This window comes from Arachis duranensis, chromosome 8 (genome assembly GCF_000817695.3).
Source record: "Arachis duranensis cultivar V14167 chromosome 8, aradu.V14167.gnm2.J7QH, whole genome shotgun sequence".
Taxonomy (NCBI): domain Eukaryota; kingdom Viridiplantae; phylum Streptophyta; class Magnoliopsida; order Fabales; family Fabaceae; genus Arachis; species Arachis duranensis.
In genome coordinates this window covers 47,409,586-47,420,016 of record NC_029779.3, presented here as the reverse complement: position 1 = coordinate 47,420,016, position 10,431 = coordinate 47,409,586, and the positions used below count along the sequence as shown (strand labels likewise).

General features: G+C 31.0%; 1 protein-coding gene and 1 non-coding gene across 2 annotated transcripts in view; both read right to left on the bottom strand.

Moving 5' to 3' along the window:
• LOC107463402 (ribonuclease TUDOR 1) overlaps window positions 1–3,592 on the bottom strand; it is a 5,564-nt gene extending 1,972 nt beyond the window's left edge. The window contains exons 1-12 of the mRNA XM_016082192.3: window positions 3,425–3,592; window positions 2,948–3,124; window positions 2,706–2,780; window positions 2,467–2,580; window positions 2,272–2,376; window positions 1,634–1,843; window positions 1,341–1,556; window positions 1,160–1,267; window positions 860–1,030; window positions 575–772; window positions 135–497; window positions 1–37 (exon numbers count right to left, since the gene is read on the bottom strand). The exon at window positions 1–37 is cut by the window's left edge and continues 212 nt beyond it. Of these exons, the coding sequence (XP_015937678.1) occupies window positions 1–37; window positions 135–497; window positions 575–772; window positions 860–1,030; window positions 1,160–1,267; window positions 1,341–1,556; window positions 1,634–1,843; window positions 2,272–2,376; window positions 2,467–2,580; window positions 2,706–2,780; window positions 2,948–3,103 (1,753 nt within the window). The 5' untranslated portion in view covers window positions 3,104–3,124; window positions 3,425–3,592. The remainder of the gene's footprint in view (window positions 38–134; window positions 498–574; window positions 773–859; window positions 1,031–1,159; window positions 1,268–1,340; window positions 1,557–1,633; window positions 1,844–2,271; window positions 2,377–2,466; window positions 2,581–2,705; window positions 2,781–2,947; window positions 3,125–3,424) is intronic.
• A 3,242-nt stretch (window positions 3,593–6,834) lies between these two features.
• On the bottom strand, window positions 6,835–6,918 carry TRNAM-CAU (transfer RNA methionine (anticodon CAU)). The gene is given in 2 exon segments: window positions 6,835–6,870; window positions 6,881–6,918. It is a non-coding gene; the product is annotated as a tRNA-Met (tRNA).
• Between the last annotated feature and the right edge of the window lie 3,513 nt (window positions 6,919–10,431).

Sequence of the window (10,431 nt, the reverse complement as noted above, 5' to 3'; positions counted from 1 at the left end):
GGAAAGGCAAGAAGTCTCTGGCTTTCTTGGATGACGACTAAATATGGATAAAAGGAAACAACATATTTTAGTTGTGTTTGGTATACTTCAGATTAACAACAAGATTTAAGATAAATTGTAACCATTCTTCTCACCGTGGTCAAATCAGTTATATGCATCACTGGAGAATCTTTGTTAGAATGGATCCCTTTCTTTGAAGAAGTGGCCCGTGCTTCAGCAGCAAGAAGAACATCATAGTAATTTGATCTTTCTTCAAAATCGCGATGTCTAATGACAGTTCCGAAGCCACGTGCAACTACCAACTCAGCAACATTCACCCCCGTTTGTTGACTTGCAGTAGGTGGAGCAGATGAAGGGGCATCATCACCACCACCAGGCTTTGCATTGGACAACAGGAAGACTGATCCGAAATCCATCACCCTGTTATCAGCACCCCCAGATGGTGCAGATCCATCTGTGGGAGCAATCTTTCTAGAATACTCCATTTGAACATTCACCTGAAAAAATTAGATTAAACGAATTATAACCGAATTCACCAATGGTATCAAAGATATATAAAAAGATATTTCCATACTTGTTTTCCAATGAGACGTGTTCTCAAGAACTCCTTTGCTTCGCGGGCATAGGCAGCTGGCTTTTCATCCCGACGAGGATTGCCCATTTTTGGACACCTAATACTTGAAAGGTTAACTCTCCTTTCAGCTAGAGGACTACCATATGGAATGGAATCATCAGCAACAATGATGCAGTCCCCACTCACAACCTCCACCACCTGTGAGACTCAAGTAACAATATTATAAAAATGTACACTTGCAATTGAATTTTTGGCATAAACAAATGGCTGTGACAAATATTTTACCTTTCCAGTAAAGTTCTGGTCATGAATTGCCTTTGAATTTGTAACGGGAGGAACGTAGTTAGTCCAACACCTTAACCTGCTCTTCTTTGCCTGGAGCTCTGCATTCTTCAACTTTCGCTTTGCCTCCTCTTCCATCATATTAGCACTCCACTCAACATATTTGGCATAACCCTTTTGATGAAACCAAATTTTTTTTTCAAAAGGAAAATCAGAGAAGGAACACAAACTTGTTTCAATATCACAAAAAGCCAAGTCTACATAATAAAGTCATGGTAATCACTACACGAATAAATCACTTACATTTTCCACAAGCTCCAATGCCAGGTCCTTTGCTGAATCACCATCAGAATAATACACTGACCCAATCAAATTTTTGTACTTATCGACACCTTCCAGGACAATGCGAACCTGAATATCCACTTAGAATTTAGAAAATATTCAGATATGGTGAACAGAATATAACTTGTAGAAGGTTACTCACATCTCGATTCAACACCCGCATCTCAGTAAAAAATTTAGCTTCATGTGCAAAAGGATCAGCAGAAGTTTCAATGGATGCAGAAGCTGCAAGCCTTTGGGCAGAGGTAAGTGGGGCTCGAGTTTCCCCTGCAGCATCTCCATTACCATTAGTGTCATCAGTTGTCAACTCTGATTCAACAACACTTTCAGATGGAGCTCTCCTTCCCATTTGTGGGGCCTGATGTAAAGGGTGGATATTAAGCAGCTTATTCTAAACAAAAGGTTGGCAATGAGAGCAGAATTCATGAAACATACCTGAATTCCAGCAACAAAAACTTGTACAAACTGAAATTCTGGGAGCAAATATATCCTGAGGGTACTCCCATCACGAACCTGCTCAACAATTGCTTCCATAGGTACTCCCTTTTTAGCATCTAACAAAGCCATAGCATTGAACTTACTATCATCCCCTCCAAGGGCGGAAGGTGGAAGATTTCTGATGGATGCCTCAGCAGCGCCAGGAACCTGCAATTGCCATAACAAAAATCACATATGCTGTACTCGAGAGATTTTCATAATTAGATAGGAACCGTCAGTCTGTATTTTCTGTCTCATTCTAGCATCATTCTGTCCAGTTAATTTTGATTGGCAGCAGAAGATCATACTTATGATACAGTGGATATCAAAGCATAAATTCTTTCTGAAAATAGACCTGAATTATCTTGTACAAGAGTACACAAACTTCATGCAACCTGTTATTTAGTTAACTTAAGAGATATTAATGGTTGTAGGAAAAGGCTAACTTCATCAAACACAGATGCCTAACATACTGCAGGTTGGTTTCAACTTTCAAGTAAACCAAGTCAACAGAACATACAGGAACTGGATGGAGTCTAATTTTTAATGTTTTGCAGGAAACAGAAACCTTCATTAACAGGAAAACTCAAACAAACCTTGCTCCAACGACCAAGACCTTCTTGTTTAGCTTGTTCTTCCAACTGTAACAGCTCTGCGAGGTAGGGACTCGCCTCTCCTTTCTGTTGCCCCTGCTCTCTGACCTGCAAGAATGAAATTGCAACAGTAAAAACTCCCGCAGCCGGAAAGTAACTCAAACAAACACAGTCATATGAAAGCACACAGTATCCAACCTTTGCCCATCCTTGAGAAACAACCAGCAGTGAAACATTCTTGTCACCAAGCATAACACTCCCAAACTCTCTACCTATTGAAGGCACAGTGTAATCAACTTTGAAGATCACCTCCTGATCAAACAAAACAAAAAGTCAATTTTTCATCAGAAGGACATAAATGGCAATCATAATAACAAAAAACCACACCACTCAATCACAAAAAATCAGAACAACAAAAACTAACTCATCATTCCCACCTTCCCAATGCAGAGCTTCCTCAGAAACTCTCTACTTTCCCACGCAAACGGCTCATCCACACCACCTCTACGTGCCTATATCATAATTAGCAAAAATAGCATCAATGCCAAATAAATTAACAAAAGCATTATATCAGATATAAATTATAAATTCATTCATCCAAATAAATAAATACATAACAGCATAACAAGTTAACACCTAAATCAATGAAGTCAAACAAAAAAAGGTAAAATTTTTTTACCAGTCTAGGAGCAATGAGAGATGATAAAGTGAGAGTCTTCTCAGGAAGGCGACCAGGCTTAGAGCTTGACAAGGCCACAATGACCAAACAGTCCCCCGAAGGAACTGCTTTCACCCTTCCCCTGAACCAACCCGGTCCAGCTGCTGCTGACGCCATTTTCAACAGCTACCTTACGATCTACAACCATCACAACACACAGAAATATATAAATTTCAAATTATATTAAAAAAAAAAAACAAGTTTTCTGAACATAATGTCAAATCCATTGTTACACATTCACAGACTCTTTTAAAACACGACGCATTTAAAGAAATCTGAAATTCTGCATAATTAACTTAAGGAGAAAAGTTCAGAGCTGGAAAATTTAGATCCAGAAACAGAGAACAGAAAAACGAAGATAGATCAGAACATGCATGATTGAAAAACAAGAAAAACACGGATCGAAGAATGCGATCACGTGTGGCGATTTGCTGTTACCTTGAAACTGCGTTCAGTTCGGGATCTCTGAAAAAGAGTTTGAACCGAATCCGAAACCAAAAACACTGAATTCTATAAAAATAAAAAATTAAGATGATTTTTGGTTTACTTTTTCTTTTGCTTTTTATAATTTTTTTTTTGGATAAATTTTTTTTTTATCGGAATGAGGAGCACGAGCGTGCGTGCAAAGAAGAAAAGATATGAGAAGATTCAGCGGCGGAACATAGAGTGAAAGATGCAGAGAGAAGAGAAGAGTGTGTTCCGAAGGAACAGAGTTATATATATAAAGGAGGACGAGTGTGTGGGTTATGAGCTGAATTACAGAATGCCCATGGAGTTTCCAGTAATTACTAGACTGCCATCCAACTTATCCATTCTCGGGTTATTATGGTATGATAAAAAAAATTTTATTTTTTATATATTTAACAAATTTTTAATAATAAAAATAAAAGTACTAAAAAATATAAAAAATATATTTTTTAAAAGCTGTAATTTATATCTTTTTTTAAAGATATTTTTTTAAAAAAATATATTTTTTACATAATAAATAAACAAAAAAATATTTTTATCTTATTTTATCCAAATATAATTAATAGATTAAAATATCTTCTTATATAAAATATTCAAATATAAAATCAATTTTATTTTTGTAAAAAAATCTTTAAAAAATATCATTTAAAAAGGATGTTTTCGAAAATAACACCCAAATAAACTTTAAATATCTGTATAAAACGATTTTATAACGATAATAAATCAAAATTAAATTTTATATCATTATGTTATAATATTTTTTAAAATTTTAAAAAAAATATTAATTTATTAGATAATAACTGAATTTACTAATTTAGTTATATTTTTTAAAGAAACAAACAATTTTAATTGTTTAGTTGAATCAGTAATAACGAACAAATTTTGAATAATAATATTATTTTCGTTCTTTTTAACTTCATGAATCATGATTTTTTTTTTTCATTAGGCGAATGTATTGGTGAACGGCTGCTTAAATTATAATTTAAATGTAAGAGAGATAGAATAAAGATATGGAAATTAAATTTCACTTTATATAAATTGAAATTTTGATTTAAAAAGAAAAAAAATAAAGATATGAATTCAAATTTTATTCTTTTCTAGAATTATATGTGTTCTTCTTTTAAAAATAAATCATATTTAACTTAAATATTAGTTATAAATTTAAATTTGGAAAAATAATTTTCAAATCATAAAAATTACTAGGAATTATTAGGATATATCTTTTAGGTATTTCCTTGGCATAAGATTTTGAGATCGAATTTCGGATTTGATTCAAGAAAAAGATCGCATCTGCTAAGTTTTGAGTGCTTAGTACTAGTGAGTACCAACTACCAAGCTTGTCCTAAAGGAGCACGTGGCTATTATTAGAGAACATGGAAACTGAGATTTTTTATTTTTATTTTCTAGAAAGATTATTATCCTTATTATATATATATATATTACTTTTTATTAAAACTAATTAATTTTTATATTACCAACATACTAAAAATACACAAAATAATATTAAAAAATATTTTTTTTTCTAAAGCCTTTATTTTTTTGGTTAATTATCAATTTGCTACCTACAAGATTTAACCACTAATAAAAAAAAGTCGTGAAATATGTTATCGACAAAACTGATTTTGAATTATTTAAAAATACGATAAAAATAATCAATAAATATTATACTTTTTTGTAAATAACAAAAAAAATTTATATTTAACAAACGACTTATTTATAGATCTAAATTTTTGCAATAATATTTAAAAAATTTCAAAATTTGATTTCAAATTTTTTTTAATTTTCAAAAATTGTGGTCATTCGTAATTCACTTAACAAAAATTTATCAAATTTAAAAGATGAAATTTTTTTTTTAATAATGATTACAAAAATATACATTAAAATTTAATCTCTAATTTTTTTAAAAATATATTTAATATCTATTTTTTTTATATTTTTAAATCTTTTAAAAATTTATTTATCACTAGTATTTTTTAAGATTCGTTTTTCCAACTATGCAAAATTTGAATTAATAATTTAGTCAATTAGTAGTTTACTCTATTTTCTTTCTCCTTTTCCAACAACCAAGTAGCAACAATTAAGGGTGTGAGTGATATTGACATCCACCACCATTAAAAGTAATAAAATACCTAAATCGGGCATTGTTATTTGTTGTATTCGCAGTATCCCACTTTAATGACGATAAAGTTTTTAGCAAATAAAACTACCTTTGACTTCGAATGTCTCTTGTAAAAAGTTTGACGTACCATACCCACAGGCCACAGTATCCATTAACTTCTTTAAAGTCCAAGGTCATTATTTGTGAAATTATCAACGACCATAATTATTAAGTTCAAACCAATAATCAATCCGATTAACGCACTGAATTATTGGATTAATGAGCTAGTTGTTTAATCAATCTCCAAAGACTCCTCTTGAATCCCGCGACCCGTTTGTATAACGAAGGAGAAACAAAACATATTCGATTTTTAATCTATTTTTATTTTGACAAAAATTTTGAAATTTGAAATCAATAATCAAACCAATAAAACTAAAAATTTAAAAATTTAAAGATTCAATTAAATATAAAAAATTAATTTTTATATTTTATTATTTTAAATAACTCACTGCTAAAAAATAAACTAGTTCAATCAGTTAATTGATTGTTTAACTAATTTTTTGATCGATTTATTGTTAGTCAATTTTTATTCTAAATCGAACCAATTTAATTACCAATTTTCAGTTAATTGAATAAGTTCTGCTCTAGTTCTTAGAATTATGGTTTTAACCGATTTTATATGAATTTGTTCGAGTTAATTATTTATTCAAGTTAAATAATACTCAGACTTATTTAAATACTCGTTTTAATCCAGGTTTAATAACTATATTATTATTAACACATGTTTCGATCTTTAGTTGGTTTGTTCGACTACAAACAGAGAACAAAAAACAAGAGTTTAATGAAACAAATAAGTTGAGTTAACTATTAAAATAATCAGTCTTATTTTAACAAAAGACACATTAACACAAACAAAATCGAATTTAAAAAATTGGGACTTGGGAGCCAATAAAAGTGAAGAAGATGATAGAAGTTGAAATAGATTTAGTTTGTATTTCTGGTGTTTTAATCTTCAAGATTATTTTGGTTAAATTCGTAAGTTTATTTTAAATTGAGGGATAATATAGGAAGAAAATTAACATTTTAATAGATAAGGAATAATGTTATTAATTTAGGAGTTTCATTAACATTTTATATATGGAATGTTAACCACCTAAGATGGTAATTGGCTAATACATTATATAATGAGAGTAAGATTTGATTTTGTACATTATACTATAAGCATCTAATGATTTAGCAAATTCAAAATGTTAAACACGCATAAATAAAATGAAAAAGAGTTTGGGGTGAGAGAGGCTCGAACTCTCGACCTCAGGATAACTCTTAGCTATGAGACCTACGCGCTAGCCAACTGCGCCACCACCCCTTGTTGGATACATTTGCTTAACAAAATATATTAAACTTATAAGATGTAAAGGATGCATGTTATCCTTAATATTCATCCTCACATTTTGTCACTGTCTTTGGTCTCTCTTACAATAATTGTCTAATTCTTTTAAATTTTTTTTATAGTATCTCCTAACTCGGTAAGATAAAATTTAATTCAAAATTTAAATTCTTAATATTTATTTAAACAAATTAATAAATTAATTACTAGACCAACCATTATAATTATTCTCACGTTAAAGTATTAAATACTAAATAATATAATGTATAAAATAAAACATCTATAAACTTATCTGACTAAAAAGAATAACAGATACAGAGTGCTTATAAAGCTACCCGTTTTATAATATTTGCTATTCTTTATTCTTATAAAGTGAAAATTTGCAACCTTGATTCTTTCCTCTAAATGAGTGAATGTTAACATCTACTGTATTTATATGTTAAATTACATTTAAAATTGGTAAGAATGATATTTTCAGTTTTAATTTTTTGATATACACCTCAAAATATCTATCTATTAATTTTATAATATAACAGATATATGTATCAAAATTAACAATAATAATTAATATACATATCTATGCCCCGCATCAAAGACTTCCTAAATGGACGTGGATGGTGGCCAATAAAATCTCTGCACAAACATTGATACACATTTGAGTTTTTGAGATAACGACTATGGTATGATTTTGGTAATTTTTTTATGGAAGAGTTTGTGATTTTCAAAATACGAAAATGTGTTTGTTAAATGAAAAGAATAATTATGTGTTTGAAGTGTTTTTGAAAGCATTAAGAAGATGTTTTTAAAGTTTAGTTTGTGCATATTAAATTAACAAAATTAATACAATTGTATGTATTAATAGATATTAAAATTTACTTTTATATGTATGTTTATTATGATTTTTAAAAAGTTAAAATCTATTTTATTAAATATAATTATTATTATTTATANTAATAAAGTATTTTTGAAAAATAAAAACTTTTTTGGTAAAAAATAAAAAATTTAACCGATGCTAAATTGTTAAGTGTCAATTATGTTAAGTCTTTATTAACAATGGATAAGAATTATCAGGATGACTAGATGCTTATAAAAATTAAGGCTTTATTTGGTCAGTGTCTTTGAGATATATATACACATACATAAATACATAAAATGCATAAACATAAAAATATACAAATTTTATAATGTATTTTATAACATCCTCATTATTAGAATGTCACGTTTTTGGCTACGCTATTTTGATAGCAAGAAGTATTACGACGACTTTATATACTTAATATTAAAATAGGAGCCTTTGACTCAACACCGCATCGTTGATTTTTTTTGAAAACCGGAAATAAATACTTTATCTTAAAAAAAACAAACAGGCATAGAATCATATACAAGATTTCTTACATAATAGCTTATAATGTAACATACATATAAAACATACAACTCCTATCCCTCTTACAAATTTGTAATAACAAAGACGAGGGAAGAAAAGTTATCTAATTAATACAATATCATATAAACCAAAACGCAGTATAACTCTTCGTAACGCTCCTTCATCTGATTTCTGAAAAGGTAAAGTTGTAGGAGGGTGAGAACCTAACCACACGGTCTCACCACGGAGTTTCAGAATTGTCATAAGAAGATACTTAATAAGAAAACTGTTTTCAAGTTCAGTGAATATCATTGCCTTATGAATCTTTTAAAAACCAATAGCTAATCATTCAAAAACCTTTTCAAATAAATAATATTTAATCTTTCAAAAATCCAAAACCTTTCTTTTCTTATAAGAAAATCTTAATCAGAAACCAATCACGCAATCAATCAACACAATCATCAATTCAGCACCAAAGCTCATTCTCAAAAGTAGCACACCAGGACAAACATAGACAAAACAGAAAAGAAAAGCACAGGTTTAGGTAGCAGTTACAGCAAATAGTTAAGGTAGCAGTTAAGAACAGTTTAACAATTAGGTAAACCAAAACAAATTCAAACCCAAGCAAAGCATACAAATGCATACGATGCATACATGTCCTATGGATAATCAGCTCATCTGTCAGTTATACAGCCAACCCAACAAGTCCAGTTTGCTAAACCATTAGACTATCTCCTGACGTGCATCCCCACGAGTCTATGCATAGCTTTTTCTCATATATATATATCAAATCGCTCAATGGGGATACCATTCCCGGGGATTTATAAGTACCCGGTTACCCTTATGTCGTACGGTCAACAGAATATCGAGTCTCAACTTGGAGCAAGTGGTGGCAAGCCACTGCGTCAACCCAGGGAAATTCGTGTCTCAAATAATTCAAATTCATAAGCCATATGAATAATTCATTCAACATTCATCAATATCTAAGTCATTCTCAACATCATCATCATTTGTCAATTCATATCTCATTTCCAGTAAGCGTTTTGCCAAGGTGGCTTGTCTAAGGGACGAGGATTACAAGGTCTTCAATGAAAAAATGGCACGAGATACTACTATGTTAGAGGTCAATAATGAGTTGCGTGTGGCCCATATGCAAATCCACACTTTAACGGTGAGGGGGTGGTGAGATAAATGATCCGGTTCGCGTGCGAACAAAAGGCACTAGCAGAGGAAGCGATTCTCGTGTAACAAAAGGACCAAAGAAGAGAAAATGCAGCACCTGCAAAAAATTGGGTCATCGCCGAACTCGCTGCCCCAGTGCGCCTACTTCGCGCCAGGCATGTCGTGGACTGGTACCAGTTCCCAAGAGTTGCCAGGCACAACCTCAAGTTAGAATCATATGTTGTGTGTCAGTTATAATTCATCTGATTTTAAGGGTAGTCGTGATATTTTTTAACTTTGAATGATCAATGGTAACCTAATTAGGACATTCCATATGTGAGTAGATCCCAAAACAGTTAGCTGAGAAAATGAGGTTGAACTTTATAAAATTATTAAATTTAAGTAGATCTTTACAATTGTTTATAAAACAAATAGCATCATTATTCCATGAGGATGCAATATGGCAAACAGAATAGAAGCATCAGCAAAATATGTAAGAGACGAGAAAGTACGTAAATAGAACATGAGACATTTCCAAAGTAAGAGAAGCATAAATATATAAATGTATAAATGTCAATAGAGGCAATTCAAGCTCTTAGGAGTAGAGCCATATGTTTTATGTGACATCAATTAATCATATTGGGAGGATTTATTTTTATTATGAGTGGTTTCTTTTGTCATATCTGAATCTACAAAGAATTCAAATCCATTGGATATAATTATATAAAATAGGAAACATTTATTTATGACCCTAGTTGCCTCTTGTTACTTCCTGCAGGCGACACTGTCACAGACAACTCGCCAAGAGGACTCAAGTTTTTTTGCTTCTGAACTTACTGCAGGTTATGTAAGTGCCAAGATTGTCCCCTAACTATTTATTGCTTTATGCCACTCGTTTTGTTTAGATTTTCATCAGTAGTTTTGTTAATTGTGGCCCAGTACCCTAATATTTGCAAACATGAATGTAA